The 20,709-nt window shown below is 46.7% G+C and overlaps 1 protein-coding gene across 2 annotated transcripts in view; it reads right to left on the bottom strand.

Annotated features, from left to right (window-relative positions):
* The window catches only part of XPNPEP1 (X-prolyl aminopeptidase 1), a 32,552-nt gene extending 12,765 nt beyond the window's left edge, over nt 1-19,787 (bottom strand). The window contains exons 1-9 of one of the 2 annotated variants that reach the window (XM_080621071.1): nt 19,689-19,787; nt 16,700-16,830; nt 8,492-8,555; nt 6,736-6,840; nt 6,342-6,434; nt 5,277-5,420; nt 4,845-4,940; nt 2,559-2,640; nt 1,395-1,605 (exon numbers count right to left, since the gene is read on the bottom strand). In XM_080621071.1, the coding sequence (XP_080477197.1) occupies nt 1,395-1,605; nt 2,559-2,640; nt 4,845-4,940; nt 5,277-5,420; nt 6,342-6,434; nt 6,736-6,840; nt 8,492-8,555; nt 16,700-16,816 (912 nt within the window). In that variant the 5' untranslated portion in view covers nt 16,817-16,830; nt 19,689-19,787. Of the gene's footprint in view, nt 1-1,394; nt 1,606-2,558; nt 2,641-4,844; nt 4,941-5,276; nt 5,421-6,341; nt 6,435-6,735; nt 6,841-8,491; nt 8,556-16,699; nt 16,831-19,688 lie in introns of those variants that run through there. The other variant, XM_080621072.1, reaches the window with a different exon arrangement.
* Nucleotides 19,788-20,709: the final 922 nt, after the last annotated feature.

Genomic DNA, 20,709 nt, shown 5'->3' with positions numbered 1-20,709 from the left:
AATTGACTCCAATTACAGCAATTCTACTCTGAAGTCAAAAGAGCAACAACAGTTTACCCTGAATGCTCCCCAAACCCTTTGCTTTCTGCTACTCTAAACAAGAGGCCATTTGCACCTAGAAATGGATTAAGGCGTCAGAAGATTTAACCCTGAGCAGGGGCAAAAAAAGAGTCTCTCTTGCTCACATACATGTCTTATTGGATTTTAGAACAAAAAAAACCCTACACAAGGCAAACTTCATCTTTCCCTCAAGTCAGTGCAAAGGCACAGAAAGCCACATCCCATATTAAGGGGATACATTGAAAGTAACAAAACTTTCCAGACCTGTTTGTTCTCACGCACCAAGTGCAATGAACCTATTAAAGTATATAAGTGAATGTCTTCACTGGAGAAAAACAACTCCTTCTAGTTTGGCCATGAGAGCCAAAGAGTGTGAGCAGAGATGTGTGCTGGCATCAAGCTGTGGCAGCCTAATGACACACCAACAGACGCTGCTCTTGGGATTTTGTTTTTGGGAAGACACAAAGCTGATACCACTCTTAAAATCCCTGTATACAGAAAAAGCCTTCAGGCCCTATGACTTAGCTCTTTTGTCATGGGTACGGCTATACCATACACATACCTGCAGCACACCCTGCAGTACATGAAACAGGCAGGAAATATGCTTCACCAAGTATCTTCTTTCATGACGACTGAATATTAGGTGGACTGCAGGACTCCCAGACTACCAAGTTCAAGGGTAAGATATAGCAAGTACAGTTGTATTGAAATTATTGTGATGCTGCAAGTGTCCCTCAGCAGATGCACTCACTGTATGGACAACCACTGCCTGCAGGTTATCTGTGTCCTCACTAGGTTCCTCACAAGGTTCCCGCGTGCAACAACTCTATCGCCCTGTACTTCCTGTCTTCCATACAGGATGTCACGTATTGCCTGATATCCTCAAGACACTGAAATAAATAAGGGGAACCATCTTTAGACCCTCAGATCAAGCCAAATGCCTGCTCCCGAATGTCCCGCTCAACTTTACTGCTTTAGTTTCTGCAAGTTTCCAGCTCTTACTGCTGGTCCGCATAAGGCTGATGCTCCATCCCTGGGCAGCATGACCCAAGTTCACCCTGTTCCCTCTCTCCCTGTACTGGCCTAATCTTAAGCTGACAATTCTTTGGGTAAATCAGCTTAGTGAGTTGGAAGGGAAGCTCCAGCGAGAGCACCCTAGGATTAACAACTCCTCAATACCTCAGCATCAGCATGGCTGGATTCCTTCCGCACAAGCTCCAGCCTGAATCATCCTTTGTGGACAGGAAGCTGAGTTCAGCTGCCCTCATTAACACCATTCCTGACCATGCTGAGCAGAAAAGAGGAAAGCATTTTCCTTTTCAAGGGCCACTAACCTTGGGAATGGCCTCAGTCAGAGCATAGCTTGCTTTGTCACTGAGCCACACTTTGTCCTTGGGTGAGAGGCCTGCACCAACAGCCTGCAGCTCCGACAGGATAGATCCATAAGGCATCACCTGGATTTTAAACTCAGGCTCCATGGTGGAATCAAGCTGTAAATGTTCCCTCACAGATGGGTCTGTCATCCGGTCACCATCAATGAAGAGTCTGAGAAACAAATCAGACAGAAATGATAGGTGGTACCATATCTGACAGTGGTTGGAGTGAAGGAGGGAAGGAGAAACCACTCTGGTGACATTTCAGGGAGAAAGGGGTTTGTTAATTTATGCGCTACACTTTAACCTATATTGTTTTAACCACTGGCTTTCACACTGCTTAAATCCTGCTTTGAAATTAAGAGGTACCACCCTGCTGAGAGGAAAGGAGCTGACAGCATTTTTGTTTGCAGGACACATTCAAACTGGCTATATCCCATCACTGCACTTCAAGCAGAGTAACAGAGGCAGATAATGGCCATTCTCTAATTTTTAAGGGCAACATCCGGAAAGGAAAAGCTAATGTTGTTCTACATATCACAGTGTTCTCACTTTCACTAAATTGGAAAGTTCAGCTCAACCTTCACATATAGCCTGTACTCACCCAGCCAGGTTTTACACCTCAGACACATCTAGCTAGCAGCTTGGAGATGCCTCCAAAAGACTTATGCTTGCTGAGGTTCATTATACAGGGCAGTCACAGGAAAGAAGCCTTCTGTCATAAGCCAGTCCTGAAACTTTTCTACACAGTCCCTGCAGTTTTGAAATGACTCATCAATAACAGTAAAGTTTTCCAACATGCAGCCCAGCATTGGCTCTTACCCACATTTTGCACAGGGCTTCAAGGGCCTTCTGCATTATCGCAGGGTGACAGACAGAGGGGTCAGCCATCATGCCCAAGGTCACCCAGCAAGTCATTTGAGGTGCTGAGGAGTGCAGCAGAGCCCTTGGCTGCCTCTCTAGCTCTGATCAGGTGAGGAGAGTAATTAAAGTTGAAGACAGTGCTCAGAAAGGATATTAAAGTGCCCAAGCATGGGCATTTTGAAAAGACAAATGCTTTGCTAGAACAGCAATCCCACAGTAAAAAATGCATCTTGGGGGGACAGAAGAGGGGAATACAAGCACCTGATTGTGTTCATTCCTATGACGGCGTATGCAAAAAACACAGGATTGTACTCAACATCAGAGCCCCGGAGGTTGAAAAGCCCTGGAAAATAAGAACGCCAAGAATCACAGTCCTGGTTCATCTGTTGCAACATTAGAAAAAGCCAAAAATAATCTCAGCAAAACACAGTCAAGCAATGAGTCGTCACGGGTGCAGCCCGTGGGTTCAGCTCCCACCCAGCTGTCCCACGGCCTGCTGCTTTGCCAGCAATACTAAGTTTTTGCCAGGAGATGGCACCAGAACTGCAGTTTAAACACTCCCATCAGGCAAAGAACTTGGGGGTTAACTTCTAAAGAAGGGCTGGCTTGGAAGAGAGGTACAGGCAAAAAAGACAAGGGGAAAAAAAAAGTAGTGTTTGCCCTTTCTCATCTGTGCAATGAAATTAAAGTTCACTTCTCAACAGCCAGAAGACTTCAAAGGTACAAGTTATCTCATCCCAACCCTTCTCTTGATTATTGAGGGAAGGAGACGCAATAGGCAAGACTAAAATACTCCGAAAAGGCCTCTCTCTCATTTGGGTGCCTACAACACCTCAGATTCTGACTGCACAGCCTCACTTAACTCCAGGCAAAGTCAAGAGGGGAAGTGGATGTTCAGCATCTCCAGACTCCTGATTTTAGGGCCAAATAAAAACCCCAGGGTATCCAATTAGCTGAAATGAGTTACTCAAGGCAATAAGGCCAGCCACCAGGACAGCTGGGAAAAGAACCAACATGTCCTAAATCACAGCCCAGCACTGTATTCACCGAACCATGCAAATTCTGCCTCAAAAGTAAAAATAGAGTTTGATTCTCCCCAGGGAAGGAGGAGGTCACTTGGAAGCAGGAAAGAGCCACAAAGAACTCTTTACTGCATGGGTACAAACTTCCTCACTCAGCCGACTCCCAATGCAGTAGGGAGGCAACAGCCTCCTCTGTGGCTCTCTTTCTGTCCCCAGAAACTTGTCTGGAGTTTGATACAGTGAACTGAATTAGATGAAATTAAAGACAACTTCTCCCCCTTTCCCCTTTAGGATAGGAAATTAACCAGGCACCTGGCAATAAGCTGCTCTCATAACCTCTGGTGCGTCTTAAAACCTTTGATTCATAACCAAGCTTGGCTTTGCTGGAGACATTAAATCTGAAACCACCTCAGGGCACCGATTTATCATTAATTTAATTGGAGATGCGCCTGAAAAGGTGAGACACACAATCTCTGCTCACACAGGCCTCCCTGGGGAGGGGTCATATTCACCATGCTGAGAAGTACTTCTTTCATGAAACAAGCTCTTTCCTCAGTGTCCCACATCCAGGAGAGCCCACAGACCACAGCAAGCTAGCTTCACCCAGCACCACAGACATTGAGGTAGCAGTGCTGTTACTAGGAACACACGACCTTCAATTCTACCTTTTCAGATCGTACACGGGGCAGAGGCATTAGCAGCACTCACAACCTACCCATGCTGTGTTCCCACTGCACCAGTCTGTGCACTGGTGATTTCTGCACAAAGGATACACAGCACTAGCAACAACAGTCCTGGGGAAACCACTGCTGGTTTTGGCCATCCTCCCTTCCTACACACTGGGCTGCGAGCCAAGGTGTGTAGATCTAGTCATCCTGGGGCCCCAAACACAGAGGGGACTCTCCAGCAGCACCCTGCGACCCTCAGTTGAAGTGATCTGGAAATACAAGTTGAGCTCCAACTTATTTGTTTAACCAAAGCATGTGCCAAACACTGGAGAAGGAGAGACAGACTTAAAAGTAGTGACAATTAGGAAGATTACTGTGAATGCTGTGTACTCCACCCTTGCCTTATGTATACAAAGCTGCATGTTGCATTGCTTTGTTTATAGCCCAGACTCCACAGCAGAAAACAGTCTCCATCTCCCCATAGGGTAAGGCAGCATCAGGATATTTTACAGCCAGTAAGATCTTACAGGTCTTTTTTTTTCCTTCAAACTGCCTCAGGCTTTATATATAACTCCTCTCCCTTTGCCTGGGCTGTTTTTTAAAGGTGGTGATTTGCAGTTTCCTGGGCCAAAAATGTACTCAGGAGCTCTGCCCTGGTGTAATAAGCCGCTGTGTAGAAATACTGGCTTGCTGTTTATGACCTGTTATCACCATTGCACATCATACAAGTTAACTGGTCTCTAACAAACACATTGGCTGTCATAAGTGCCTCCCACCCTGGCAGAGTTCTTCCTTTCCAAGGCAGGAAGGACATATATTTTGTAGGAAGAACTGAGAAAGGAGATGCAAGGACTTACATGCTACCTCATCCAAGGCCGTTATCACAAACCACAGGACTTTTCTCTCAGCCATTTTTGAACGCAGGGCTGCAATTTTGTCTTTCCAGCTGATCCCTGCAAAACACAGTATGAACAGCTACAGTTACCAGCTTTACTGTGCATGATGCTGCAAACACAGACCAACACATTGGATTTTGGAGGTACCCAAAACACACTGTGCTTGTGGTAACTGACATGAGCCAGCTCAAACAAGCTGTCCTCCAGACATACATGGATTTGTTTTGAGGTTATCTAGCCTCTAACAAATGGCTATTTTAAGTTTTGAGGACAGAGTGTGGTCCTCAAAAGAGATGCTGCAGTGGTGTTCTTCTCCCTACATTGTAAGAGGAAAGTAAAATGGAGATGGGGCAGTAGAAACAGCCCCTGTCTATTGGGAGTTAAGCTTCTCACCTGTGTAACTCAGGTCAAGCGTGATGAGAGGCTTGCAGGGGCGCTGAGGACAGTCTGTCCAGATTGTATCTATCAGGTTTTCTTTGACAGGCACAAGATCATGTCCAGCACTTCTCAAGGCTTTGGACATCCTCTTCCACTGGTCTGCCAAAGGGAAAGAAGAGTGACGGCTTTGAAGAACACACACTGGTTTAACCACAGCCCCATGCACAGGGGGCAGACTCAAGAATCTGAGTCTCCTCCTTTCCTTCCAGCTTCTCCTTCTTCCCATTCCCTTAAAAACAAAGCAAAAGCTATTGCAATTAGAGCTCCACAAACACAATCACTACAGCCAGCAGCAGATACAGAACCTCACGGTCCTGAAGCCTCTCATGCTTGAGCTGAAGAACTGCTCCAGCAGACAGATGTTGCACCCCAAAGGGTGTTGTAAGGTGTAAAAGGTGTTGTGTCCTGTACCCCAGTGCAGAACCATGCTAGATCTAAGCTAGACAAGAGACCAAATGAGCTTCCACAAAGCCACAAGACTGATCCTTAGTCCATCTGAATCAAGCGTATTTCTCCCCTTGCCTCCAGTGATCTTCGAATTGGGCCTAGGGAGGAGATGGATACTCATTCATCTGATAAAAATGGTACTTCTTCAGAAATGTGCTTCCTACAGGGAAAGCTGCTGCTATACCAAGACCACCAAAGCAGGAGTAGCAGCGTGAGTTTTGCCTGTGTTCTGCCCCCCAAGCTGGCCAAAGCACTTAGCAACTTTGTACCGAAATGCCTGTGCCAAGCCACAGCACAGACAAAAAGAGGTAGACCAGGACTCTGCTTTTCAGGTATAGTCACTGCAAGCCCAGAGAATAGCTCTCATCCCTTGTGTTTTGGAGTCAATGCACTGCTATGGAGCTCTTGTGATACATGCCTAAAACCAAAATCCAACCTGTTTTGCATAACAGTCTAACCCACCATCCGATCTGGGCTGAAACACGGTTATCTACATACCATCATACAACAGCTTAGCTAGAGAAGCAAGATCTAGTTGCCCAACCCAGAGTTATAAAATAAAGTAAAACCAACCAGCTGGAATAATGAAAGGGTCCACTCCCACCTTCGAGCCTTCTGGAAGGACACTTACTAGCCAGTCCTCCTGAGTTGGTGTATCTTTCAGACCTCCAAGGATTTAAGGGAAGAAAAAGAAAAATAGGTTCAAAGCATCAGCCATACTGAAGCACTCCCACACAACCCACAAAGTCCATGCTAATGCATCAAATATATCTACTAATGAATGTCTAGACCCATGGGCAAGAAGAGTCACAGGACACTAAAGCAGGAGCAGTATATCCAAGATGTTCCTAAGTCCCTGTATGATGGGAAATCCCTACAGCCCAAGCCATAACAGGTTCCAAGCGACCAAATGGTCTGTGATTGTCCCCTGTTCATCAGTGGAGCAGTATCCCAGCCTCCTGCATACCCATTTTCATGAGTGTCCAGTTGTTATCCATTTGATGCGCAGCTTGCAGGAAGTAGCGTCCATCTGTCCACATGGCTGCATGCTGGTCAGTTACTATGGCAGTACCTAGGCAGGAAGACAGAAAGATGCAGCGATGCAGAGGTGGGCAGCCACCATGCAGAGACACAGAGAGCAGGGAGAGCATTTGAAATGCACCCCAGTTCCCAGAAAGGCAGCTTTTCTCACTGTTCAAAGGTTAGTCCAGTTTCAGTAGAGATACTGTTCACCCTGCACTACAACTTTCCAAATCCTTTCAGGGACAGTATGCGCACAGATGCAGCTTAACAAATTGCCTCAGATGAATTCAACTTAAGCAATCTCAGCCAGTCGGTGGAACTGGGTAAATGGGACTTTCCAAACCTTCTGTAACAGACTTGCGGTCTCCATTTGGTTGTTTTCACAGTAACACATACTGTACATCCCCAGATTCCATCCCACCTCTTTGAGGTGAGGAAGCCTAGGCTCTGGCCATCCACAAGAAACAGCTGTTAAAGGCCAGCAGACATGGGTATCACTCCAGCTGTCAGTTGCACCCCTTTCCCAAAAGTTACAGCTCTAACAGAGATGGCTGAACAGGAAATACAAACATATACTTCTGCTGGTTTCAATGTCTGTCCCATTCCCCTGACTCCAGATGGAGGGATGCAAGCAGACAGCTGAGGGGTAGTGACATCTCAGCAAGGCACTCTAGCTGCCTTGCCCTTGGCAATTTAAAAACAAAACGTCCTTTGAATCTCTGCTTCTTGGCCATGCGCTCTGTCACCAGACACTGAAGCACAGATTAGCAGAGCAGTTTTCAAACAGGAATTAACTGTCTTCTACCAAACTTCCCCAAGACAAACTCCATTTTAAGCTGCTTCATTCTGCAAAGTTGAAGCAAGAAACACAAGGTGAGCCCCTGGTGAAACCTCACTGCTCGGCTGGGAACACAGACCTCCCAAGAACATAACAAGGACCCAAAATAGAGAAGAAGGTTATGAAGAGGCCATGCAGAAGACGTGAAATTAATACAGGATTCATGTTATCCATTAGCAGCAGTTCAGAGCCCTGGATTTATAACCTTCCACATGAGGTCCCAGAGTAGTTCATAGGAAGTGGTGAATGGACTCTCCAAATACATAGGTAGCAGTATTTATTAAACCAATTTGCAATTAGAAAGGAAAAGACCTCAAAAGACTAGAGTGACTTTCCAACAATCACACAGCAGAGTAAGCTGCAGAGCTTAGGGCACAGCTAGATGAAAAACTAGGTCTTTTGAAACAGACCTACACTAGAGCCAAGAAAACATCCTGTCTCAGCAAGATAAGCAAACTTTCCACAGCATTGTTTCCAAATGCAGTTTCTGGCTGTGTTTAAACAAGGAGGCTAGCTGAAGTCCACCTACTATTTACCCAGCCCAAACGGTCAGTGTAAAAACCTGCACATCAAAGGAATGAGTGTAGGTTACAAGCACCACATGAAAGAGTTAAATAGGATTTTACTTTCTGAGAGGTTCGTTCAGGGGTCAACCATTTTCTGAAAGCTTGTTATTGAGCTGATATTACATAATTCCAGTGGGCAGCCAAGACATAACTCTGCAGATGCTGAAATGGGAAGAAAACAGTTCAAACAAGCTGCATAGGCTTCCTTTTCCATCCTGCCTCTGTGTTATGAATGAGAGTATTTCTTTATGGAGGCATTATTTACTTAAGCAAGAACCCAAGTTCTGGAAAGGTACCTGCAGAGCCATCAAATCCAGAGATGAATGCCCGTCTGCAATCACAGGGTGCAATGTACTCGCTCTAGGAAACAAAAGAGGCAGCAATTATTTATAGCAGCAGGACGGGGGGGAAATCAGCTGATGACAAAAACTTTGATAAGCCTTTTCTCCTAAAGGACACCACAGAGAGAACAAAATGAGTTAAAAATCCTGGGCTTTACTCTACTGGAACATTTAACCATCTGTGATTAAATTGCATTTATGTCCAATTGCTTTTGGGGTTTTTCTTAAGCTGTAGCACTTTTCTCCCACAAACATCTGTAAACACTGAAGTGCTTCAGAGTTTGCAGATGTTTATTTCACACTCAGCCTCCCCTTTGGGCAACAAACAAATGCTGCCTTTGAAGCTGCAATGTGAAAGGAAGGGAAACCAGAAGCACCCCTTGATCTTGGAGACCAGGGTCATCAGCACATAAGATCTGTGAGATTCACTATCTCCAGTGAAGTTCCCTCACTGGCATTTATAGGAATTGCTTGAAGACTTTTGTTTTCCACTACAATGACACTGAAAGAAAATTATCAAGGTAATAAAACTGGAAAAACTTTAACCCTTAGGACCTTTCATAATTAGATGCTGATCCTCTCTCACTTCTTCCTTGCCTACTCAAAATCCAACTCCACCATAAACCACCAGACCATGGTTTATACACTAGGCACGACGTGCTGTGGTATGGAATACCCCTTTGGCTAGTTTGGGTCAGGTGTCCTGTCTCTGCTTTCTCTCAGCTTCCCCTCCTCCCCGGCAGAGCATGAGACTGAGAAACTCTTTGGTCAGAGTAAGCATTACTGAGCAGCAACTAAAAACAGTGGTGTTATCAGCACTGTTCTCAGGCTAAAGATGAAAAAACAGCACTGCACCAGCTACTAAGGAGAAAAATGACTGCTACTGTTGAACCCAGGACAGTGGGCAAGAGAGAACCAAGGATTATCAGTGCCTCCTCATCTCAAACCCCATCACAACCTGTGTTTGTGGACGCATCTGTTGGCAGTGTTAAGACGAGTCTGAGATGCACAGATATTCAACATCCACAGGAGATTAAAATTAAAGGAACTGTACCTTGAAGTGGCCCACACACCATTTTTATGGGATACCATTCTGGCAAGCTGGGAGGCCAGGACTGCTGAGTAGGGCTGGTAATTAACTGGTGCAACTCAGCACATCAGCTTAATCCAGGCTGACAGCACTGATGTTTGAGCTGCAAAACCCCTGCATTTGTATCTTCCAAATGGTCTGAAGCCAAAGCCTGCTCCTCTGCCCATAAAGCTTCCCTGCATTCAGCGGTACTATGGGAAAAGAAACATTTTAGGGACTGAGCCGAGAAATCACAGCCCAGTACTCAGGTGGTTTCAGTTCCTACTGTGATAGATACTGCAAGTGCCTGTCTCTAGCCAGGGCTATTATAAAATCACCTGACTGTTAGAAAATACTCCCTTCAAACCTATTACTCTTTACTGCTCTAAGGAAGGCAGAGGGTTCAAAGCACAGGAGGGAGTACAAAGCACAATTCAAAGCACCTAGGGCCAACTCTTTATTTCTGCTTCCAATTACCCCACGGTCAAAACCCCTCCAGAACAGCTATGCCTCTCCCCTCACAGGAGACCCACAGGCAGCAGCTATCAATCATTCACAAGTTTTGAAACTGAGCCTTGGAATAAAACCCATGGCCCAAAAGAGGATCTGGCTGAACAGCATTTGCTCCTGGTTGCCAGGGAAGACTCCTGGGCATATCTTGGGATATGTTCCCAAGAAATCCTCTATTTTAACCAACCACTAATGAAAGTTGGCAGAAATGGGACGGGTATTGAGACCATGGGCACCCTCTTCTCTGAGCCAGTCCAGTTCTCTGTGCCTTGTCCTGTCCAGCCCCACAGACCCCACAGGGCTGTAACATACACTCAGCAGCTGTGGGGATAAGAGGCGTCAGGATACCCACCTCAGGAAGGGATGACCACCCTCTGCACACCTCTAGCTGGATTCACTTCAGCCCACCACAGCACCACCATCACCAATAACCCACTTTAATATAACAACATCAGCAGATCAAGAGGACAAAGTCAATCAGGAAAGGAATCAAGCGCTCATTTCCCCAGCTGCCTGTCTCACAGCAGCAGGACAGAACATGAAGGCAGAGCCATGCAGATCTGAGAAGGATTCCCCATTTCAACTTTTCCTAATGACTATTCAGCCCGCGAACTGCTACAACTCCCCCTTCTCCTACAGATCTCAACTCAAAGCTGGGACACAATCTCCCAGGGTCAGAAGCCTAAAGGGGATGCTCAGAATTTCCTATTGTGGATCATACCACTAAGTACAGCTCAAATCAGACGAGCAATTTCTCTTCCCTTTCTCTTGACCAACACAGCAGAGACTACAGGCTAGTTTGCTTGTGCAGACAAGGGATCTCACACTCATAGGAAGGGTTAACACTGAGCTGGCTGCATTAACAGCACAGAACAGTGAAATGAATTAAAATAATTAAAAAGAGAAGTCTTAAAGGAAAAAAAAAAGAATCCCATCAGTTTTAGACCCAGCAAAAGCTGACCTAAGCTAATAAAGACCTTGGCTGTGTGGGAAATACCTCATGCTGTCCCACTTACAGACAAATCCAGGGAATGTTTTGAGTTTACAATGAGGCAGATGGGCTTTAAAAATGAGTATGAGGGATGTGGAGGGGAAGATGGTTCATTCATCTGTCAGTCTGAATTCTTGCACACCCACCTGTTCTGTTCCATGCAGCAACCCCCACTGTGCAAAGATGAGCCCATGTTTTGCATGAGCTAAAATTACAAGGGGAACACCTGCGTACACCACACAAAGTACAGGCCACAGCACAGTCAGAACAAGGTATTTCCCTGGGGCTTGTCTTGCAGATCTGATGGCCTTCAACCTGGCTCTCCTCGGGCCTTTCATGTCTGCTTTGCACCACGCTTGTCAGTCTCTGACACACAGACAAAACTGGGGCTGCATCACAGAAACCCTCAGCTAAGCCAGGAAGAAGCCCAAAGAAAATCAGTGGTGCTGATCACAAGAGCCTGCCTGGTTGGGCCATTAACATGTTGAAGCTTATTCTATCCTAGTGTCAACCAAGATCAGCAATGAAAAATGAAGCTCACTGCCCTCACAGCTACAACACTGATGCCATTAAAGAACAAACACTGCTGTGTGCTTGGAGGGAGGTAAGTATTCACTGCCAAAAACCTAACCGCATTGGCAAGATCTAGAGCAGGTCAGTACAACCTGCGCACAAGCCATCTCTTGCTTTATAACTTCGCTGATTCCTTGGCTCTGAACAAGTGTGTCTCAGAGGAGCCAGCCCTGAGTAGAAGACAGCATCTCTGCCAACCCAAACACAGGCCCTGAGCTGGGCAGGTGCTTCTTTGATGTGGAAGACCAGCCAGATCTGACCAAATTTGTTTTCACCAAGTCAAGGCCTAGGGGTGGAAGCCAGCCCCAGTTAAGCTGTGACTGGCTCCAAACCCAAGCTGTAATCCAAACATCATTCCCTCCCATTAAGAAGAACGCTCCTCCAATCTCTGAATATTCCCGTATGGGCAAACTCCAGATTCAATGTAAACTGAGGGACTCAACATAAATTGGATCCTGCATTTATCACTGCAACATCCCAAAAGCTCAGACAGGCATTTTTAACCAAACCACAAAGGATTTATATGCCTCATTCCCAAAAGGATAGCATTTCACCTCTTTGCGATCCTTTGAGACCTCCAGCCACAAGATCCACCCAGAACTCCTGAAAGGAAGCAAGCTCTTTCTAAGGACTTCAGCCCACTTTTGCCTGGGACGGCCTTTCTTGTTCACCAGCCTTTAGACCACCAACATTGCTAAGGAATCAGCCTGCTTCTTCTGACTTCTTATCAAAAATCAAAGCAAGCCAACATTCAAGGCTGGCTGGAGGAGCCACAAATCCAAGGTATTAGCAGCCTTGGTTAAATCAGAGCCAGAGCCAGATGTGTTTGAGAAGTTCTGCAAGTCCTTCAGCTCCTTACACAACTATACATGGAAAGCAAAGGACACAGCTGGTGGCAAGCCTCCTGGCAGTATTATAACCTAAGCCTTCTAGCCTTGGCAGGAAAACCAATACTAAAGTACAACAGAGCTCAGAGCTCAAACATTCCCAATGTTACAAAGAGAAATTAGTCAGTAAGTTTCAGCATTGGGGTGTATCAGCACCAGTGCAATCCAGGAGTTCCTTTGCAACCTAGAAAGGAATAAGGTTTCCCCTAATCTTAGCCCCATGTTAACGCTAGAAAAGTCCTCTTTGTTGACAAGGTGTCTGATCCCAGGACATCCTCAGGAACAGCTGAGTTAGGCAAGGACAGCAGTAAGCAGATTGGGCTGTGTGGAAGAAATGGCTCAAGCCACCAAAACTTGGCTATCATTAAACCACAGCCTTCTGAGTCACAGAGGAAGCTGCTGAAGAGCAAAAGCTGACTGCAGGGCTGTTAAGTTCCTATTTGTGTACAGGAAACAAACCTTTGCTTGGAATGCGGGGAAGCTGCAAATCTCAGCTCATCACAATTTACCTGGAATCAGTAAGTCTGTTGTGGGATCAAGAGGTTCCTGCCAATGCCTAAAATTGCACTAATTCCCAAAGCTCACAGACAAAATCCTGCACTAGCTATTCAGGAGGCGCCAGAATCAGCAGCTTTTAGTAATCATTTCCATTCAGATAGACTCGCTCTGCAGAGAAACCTGACCAACTCGCCTGGCAGGAAACAGCAACATGGGGTTCTCTGCTTAACTGCACTCTGTCAAGGAAAAGCAAGCAACAGAAAACCCCGTAAGTCCTGAGGGTCACATTCTTCAGCTCACATGACAGCATTTAACGTCTAGTGAAATGAAACCAGAGTTATATATGGACAGAGGCAGCTTGAGGCAGGAATGCAGCAGACAATAGCAGCTGCAGAAAAAGCCTTCCCTCTACCTGCCTAAGTTTGGATCTCCCTAGGAGGAAATATGATGCTGCACACACAGTCCCAAGGCACAGGCAAGTCTGGACTCAGCTCACCCCAGTGCCAAGTCAAGGGCAAAGGTTCCGATTCAGTTGCATTTTGCTCTTGCACACCCTGGGGTAAAAAGGAGTTTTGAGTGTGAGCCAGGAAAGCTTCAGGTCTTTTGTTTCCTGAAAATGGCTGAGAAGGGAAAAACCCTTGGCAGTTCTTGGGTCTCTCAACAGAGTAAGCAGAAGAGCATGTGAGCAGGCAGGGGAGGTAAAAGGCAGTTCAGCCATTTAAAATTCATGTCATGGACTATAAAACTCTTACCAGTGGAAGCAGCACACAACAGTTACTGCCACGAGTTACCACCCAGAGCCCCCACTTCCCTTCTGGCTTTAGTGCTCAAAACAAGCTGATGAAGAGTAGCACTGAAGGGGAAGTGTTGGCATGGCCTGCTCCTTCCCTGTCCCTCTGCATGGGATCTGAAGGGCTTTTGTATAAGACAGCAAATTCAACCAAGAACTGGATCTAGCAAAGGGAGAGCTCTGCAACTAACCCTCTGAAACCTCACTTAAGAACACCTGTTGATCAGGAGGTGTTAATGGGGAAACGCAAGGCTAGATAATGTCTTTTCCTTCCCCACTAAATCGATTCTTCCAAATAGCCAGGAAAGGGACAGCAAGTGCTCTGGCAAGCTCCCTTCTTTTGCAGCATGAGCTCCCTGGAGACAAACTGATGAGAAGTTGCTGGTGGAACATCCACGCTGATTTGTTACAAGAACATAAAACCTCAGCCTCCTGAACAGACTCCAGAAACCTTTTCCAACATGATGCTTCTCAGGTTACCCAGGCTTTTATGCTAGAAAAATTAAAACTGCAATCATGAGATGGTAGAGTTCAAGATCCTCAGGACAGTGAGAAGAGCATGTAGCAAGCTCACTGCCCTGGACTTCAAGACAGCAGACTTTGGCTTCTTGAGGAACCTGCTTAGTAAGGTTCCATGGGATATAGCCCTAGAGGGCAGGGGGGCCCAAGACTGTTGGTTGATAATCAAGGATCACCTACTGCAAGCTCAGGAGTGTTGCATCCCAACTAGAAGGAAGTGCTGCAGGAGGGCCAGGAGACCTCCATGGATGGATAAGGAGCTGCTCAGGAAAATTCAAAGGAAAAGCAGCTTATAAAAGGTGGAAGCAAGGACAGGCGGCCCGGGAAGAATACACGGATGTGGTCCAGGAAGCTAGGGACCAGGTGAGGGAAGCTGAGGCCCAGTTAGAATTAAACTTGGCTAGAGATGTGAAAGATAACAGGAAGGGATTCTATAGGTATATTGCAAATAAAAGACAAGCCAGGGACAACATGGACCCTCTCCAGAAGCTATCGGGAGAACTGGCTACCCAGGATCTGGAGAAGGCTGAGGTTCTTAATGACTTCTTTTGAGTCAGTCTTCACTGGCAAATGCTCTGACTGCACCACCCACCTTGGAAGGCAGATGCAGGGACTGTGAGAATGAAGACCTTGGGCCCACTGCAGGAGAGGATCTGGTTCAAGACCATCTTAAGGACCTGAACACGTACAAATCCATGGGACCTGACGACGTCCATCCTCGGGTCCTGAAGGAGCTGGCGAATGAAGTTGCTAAGCCACTGGCCATCATATTTGAAAAATCATGGCAGTCAGGTGAAGTTCCCGATGACTGGAAGAAGGGAAATATAACCCCCATTTTCAAGAAGGGGAAAATGGATGATCCGGGGAATTACAGACCAGTCAGTCACACCTCTGTGCCTGGCAAAATCTTGGAGCAGATTCTCCTGGAAGACATGCTAAGGCACATGAAAAACAAGGAGGTGGTTGGTGACAGCCAGCATGGCTTCACTAAGGGGAAATACTGCCTGACCAATTTGGTGGCCTTCTATGATGGGGCTATGGAACTGATGGACAGGGGCAGAGCAGTTGACATCATCTACCTGGACTTGTGCAAAGCATTCAACACTGTTCCACAGGACATCCTTGTCTCTAAATTGGAGAGACATCAATTTGATGGGTGGACCACTCGGTGGATAAAGAACTGGCTGGATGGCCGCACGCAAAGAGTTGTGGTCAATGGCTCGATGTCCGGCTGGAGACCGGTAACGAGTGGTGTCCCTCAGGGATTGGTGTTGGGACCGGTCTTGTTCAACATCTTTGTCAGTGACATGGACAGTGGGATTGAGTGCGCCCTCAGCAAGTTCGCCGATGACACCAAGCTGTGTGGTTCGGTTGATACGCCGGAGGGAAGGGATGCCATCCAGAGGGACCTCGACACACTTGTGAGGTGGGCTGATGCCAGCCTTATGAAGCTTAACTATGCCAAGTGCAAGGTCCTACACCTGGGTTGGAGCAATCTCAGGCTCAGCTACAGGTTGGGCAGAGAAGAGATTCAGAGCAGCCCTGAGGAGAAGGACTTGGGGGTGTTGGTCAATGAGAAAATGAACATGAGCCAGCTTCAGTGTGCACTCGCAGCCCAGAAAGCCAACCATATCCTGGGCTGCATCAAGAGGAGCGTGACCAACAGGTCGAAGGAGGGGATCCTGCCCCTCTGCTCTGCTCTCGTGAGACCTCACTTGGAGTATTGTGTGCAGTTCTGGTGTCCTCAACACAAAAAGGACATGGAAATGTTGGAACAAGTCCAGAGGGCCACGAGGATGATCAGGGGACTGGAGCACCTCCTGTATGAAGACAGGCTGAGAAAGTTGGGGCTGTTCAGCCTGGAGAAGAGAAGGCTGCGTGGAGACCTCAGAGCAGCCTTCCAGTATCTGAAGGGGACCTCTAAGGATGTTGGGGAGGGACTCTTCATCAGGAACTGCAGTGACAGGGCAAAGGGTAATGGGTTAAAACTTAAACAGGGGAAGTTCAGGTTAGATATAAGGCAGAAGTTCTTTACTGTGAGGGTGGTGAGGCACTGGAATGGGCTGCCCAAGGAAGTTGTGAATGCTCCATCCCTGGCGGTGTTCAAGGCCAGGCTGGACAAAGCCTTAGGTGACATGGTTTAGTGTGAAGTGTCCCTGCCCATGGCAGGGGGGTTGGAAGTAGATGATCTTAAGGTCTTTTCCAACCCTAAGTATTCTACGATTCTATGTTTCTAAATGAGTGAACAAAGGATGACTTTAGTTATCCCTGTCTTTTATTTTCTGCAGGGAAGGAAAGTGCGATCACTCCCTTAATACATCCATACCTGGTGGGCATCTCCAGAGGGCACTATGTAGGCTTGAACAGGCTCCTGGACATACTTGGGACTCTTCATCACCTGCCGCAGTTGCTTCAGCAGCTCTGTTGTAATTTTTGGACTCATTTTCCTACCTGTAACTAAAACAAAACACAAAACTTCAGAGCTTCTCCAGCCAATCCAGGCCACTCACGTGTACAGGCTAGAGGCAGTCACTACTGGAATCTTCTCTTGAGGACAACTGTGCCAACATCATCCCTCTCAGCCCAAAATTTCTGCTGTCTTGTCTCTTCACTCATGTTCCTTGCGCATGAGGGATCAGGTTGAGGCCAGAGAGTCAAAGCTGATTTATCCTGTAAAGGACCTCTCCCACCCATAGAAGGACTGGCATTCCAGTGGTGATACACACAAGCTCAGCATGCTTGCCGACCCTTCTTACGTGTGGACAGCAGCAGGAACCAGAGCACCTCAGACGTGCCCTGTGACAGCCAGGAAAGGTCTTGGCATGTGATGTTGATGGTCCCAAGTACCCACAGATCACAAGTAGCCCCACATATCATGTGCACAGAGAGAAACTTTCAGTCTTTTCATTCTGGGGGCAGAGATGCTGTGGCTTACATGCCACAGGAGCACAGGCTGCTGGGAGAGTAAGCCACAGATATCAGGAACTCAGAAATGGAACAGTTAAGAATGCAATTTTTACAAGTTTCACTACAGCCCAGGGTTTCAGAAAAAAAGAAATCTGCCAAGGACATTCACAGGGATGTGTTCACTGGCCATATTTACCTCAGGGCTGCATGTTAGTTCATGTAGCAAGAACACAATGATAACAGGAGGAGCTGCCCGTTGAGTTCCCATAAGTGACTGCCAGAGGACAACTACAGAGGCTTAAAGGAACCTTCTCTGAAGACCTTTGGCAAATGCTCTGCAGATCTCAGCTGGCAGCAGGCAGGGGTGGGGCACAGGCTGGATGGAAGGCAGCAGATCAGAGGGGAAATCAAGAGCACAGGCCAATCCCTGTCCCTTGCTGTGGTTTTGCAATGGATGTACCTTTGGCACTGCAGTGAACACCAGCCTCTCAATTTGCTACCCAGAAACCATCAGCAGCTGAGGCCTGCTGTGAGCACCACACACTGTGACACAGCAGAGCACGCTGCCATGCTGGCACAAGTGAAGGCTGCAGCAGAAGGCACCAGCTGACTGCAGAGGATGTTCAAGATGGTGAGAGGCCTGGCCTGAAAACCTATGAAAATCAAGAAACCTGAACCTCTTCAGAGGTTCTCTCCAGCTTTTCTTCACTCACATCTCCAAAGGGTGCCCAAAGTGGGAACCCTTCCTGGTTCTCCACCCATTCCTCTCAAGTTTTTAAGAACATGCTGGGATGTTGCAAATTTAATGCTGTCACTGTCCAGGGCAAGGTCAGTAGGCTCTGTGCTGCCTTAATGCCATGCTACGCAGTATTTAACTCTGACCAGCTCATTTCACAACTCATTTCACAGCCACATCCACGAGGAGATCATACATGGGAGAAGCAAATAGCATGCAAGTCTCAAACATTTTTTGCTTATCCAAGTATTTATCCTATTTAAACATCAGTAACTACCAGGAGTCCCAAGTGACATTATGGTCTTATGCCAAAACCCCGTAAAGCACAGCCCCTCTCCGTGATATCTGCCATCTAAACAGGAAGGCAGAAAGCTGCCTCCATTTCACAAACCATAGGAAGACGTGATTTGACCAAGGTCACCAAGCAGCGCTGTGACCAAGTCAGGAACTGAACCAAGACCTGATGCATTTTAGGCGTAAAAATCTCAGCCCAACACCACCACAGGTCTCATCACAGGAAGTTTGGAGTACACCAAACTTGTGTGTGACTGATTGTCTGCCCACAGGTACAGTGTGTTTTAAAACCCAAACCACCAGAAGCAAATCAAGCTCAAAAGGCACCATACACTAAATCCTCAAAGTGGTATCTTGACTCCAGTGGGATTAGATAATACCTCAGATTTATTTCCAGGACAAATTTCATAGTTTATACAGTGTTCGCAAGATACACTGGACTTTATTATAATATGATTGTTTCTGTCTGTCCCCTGTAACAAGCTGGTGTAGCATTCTATAACTTTGCTGCTGATTTATGTCCAAAGAAAAAGCACAAAGGAGAGAAACAAACAACACAGCGACCAGCCAGTAAGAAAGAATCTCTTTCTACAGACTCATAAGGACACAGCTTCCTTTCTTGATCTGTGCTTTGTTTCCAGGAGCCTGAAAGTCTCATTTAAACAGGCAAGGAATGACAAGGCTTTCCCTTTTAATTAAGCTCCTTGCTGACAAGCCATAGTTTTCTTAGCAAGCAAAAGATTCTCTCAAGGACAAAACAAAGTACTCTCACTGTTGAAAGATTTGCTTTCAATATTAAAACACAACTAAGCCAGATTACCAACAAAACCCATATTGAAGAGGACATATATTTTAGACGTCCTACGGTATAAGAAATGGCTTTAAAAAAATCTTCCACAATCTTTCCAATAGAATTGTCTTCAGCTTCCAGAGAAAGTGAAGCTCTTTTCTCCCACATCTTTGGTAGTCATTTACTCTGGTCTCCCCATAATTTTTAACAGGTGACCTTTCCTTTCTGGGTCATTATTATAAGCCTTTACAAAGTCAAAACAGGTTCTCTATCATTATTTAATCATCCCAGTGATTAACAGCAAACACAGCTGAAATAAGTTCTTTATTGAGAGGGTGGTGAGGCACCGGCACAGGTTGCCCAAAGAAGTGGTGAATGCTCCATCCCTGGCAGCATTCAAGGCCTGGTTCGACATGGCCTTGGGCAACATGGTCTAGTGTGAGGCATCCCTGCCCATGGCAGGGGATTGGAACTGGATGATCTTAAGGTCCTTTCCAACCCAAATCATTCTATGATTCTATGATTTAGCAGTGCAACAAACAGTCCCATTTCCTGCCCTTTCTCCAAAGTGTCACACTCCCGTGTTACCTGCCACTGTAGTTACCCACGTCTGGATGCCTCTTGCCTCTGCTCACACAAAATACCATTCAGCTTTTTGCTTGGTCTTCATAAGCTCCACTGTGCCTGAGAAAGCAAAGGGCAAAACTGAAGCAGCTGACAAACTTTGCCCCCCATAAAACATTCTAATTCTCGAAGAGCTGGAAGTGCATTAACACTATGTTCCACTGGCTAGATTGGAAATGCATGCAGGGTGAACCACGGGGGAGCAGGGAATGTCAAGGGCCAGCCATTTGCTTGTCAAGACTTACAATTAAATCTTACAAGCATGTGCTGGTTTATGCCAATTTATTTTCACAACCATTATGTCAGAGGCGAGCCCCCACTTTAAAGATGGGGAAACTAAGGCAGAGCAGAAGTAACATGCAAAGTATCTCTGCAGCATCAACAGAGTTGGATCCCAAAATCTCTCACTGTCTAGACATATATTATCTACACCTCACTAGACCACAGGAGCCAGTTCTCCAAGTGCCATGGCCAGATCCTGCCTGGAGAACACCTCTATCAGACACACAGGTCAAACAGCAACCACGAAAATGCTGCTGGAGGAACCAGACGTCTCCCCACATGCACACAGCGCAAGGGGCTGCTGCAACCCAGGTGTAGGCCATGGCTGGGGACATCAGGCCCATGGTGTGTCAGAGACACGGTGGGGAAGGGAGGCAAGAACAGGTGAGGCTACATCTGGGTCTGCCTGCGTCTACCGTATTAGACCACCCCGAGTAGTTATGTCGTGTCTGCTTCAGATACGCTCATTCTCCTGATAATTTCCTCTTCGTTTTCTCTCTTTTATGAATACACTTGTTCATATAATCATAGAGTAGTTTGGGCTGGAACAGACGTTAAAGCTCATCCAGTTCTAACCCCCTGCTATGGGCAGGGACACCTTCCACTAGACCAGGTTGCTCCAAGCCCCATCAAACCTGGCCTTGAGCACTGCCAGAGATGGGGCAGCCACAGCTTCTCTGGGCACCCTGCACCAGTGTTCAAA

This window comes from Psittacula echo (assembly GCF_963264785.1).
Source record: "Psittacula echo genome assembly, chromosome: 6".
In the NCBI taxonomy this organism is placed as follows: Eukaryota; Metazoa; Chordata; class Aves; order Psittaciformes; family Psittacidae; genus Psittacula; species Psittacula echo.
This window is presented reverse-complemented; position numbering and strand designations above follow the sequence as displayed.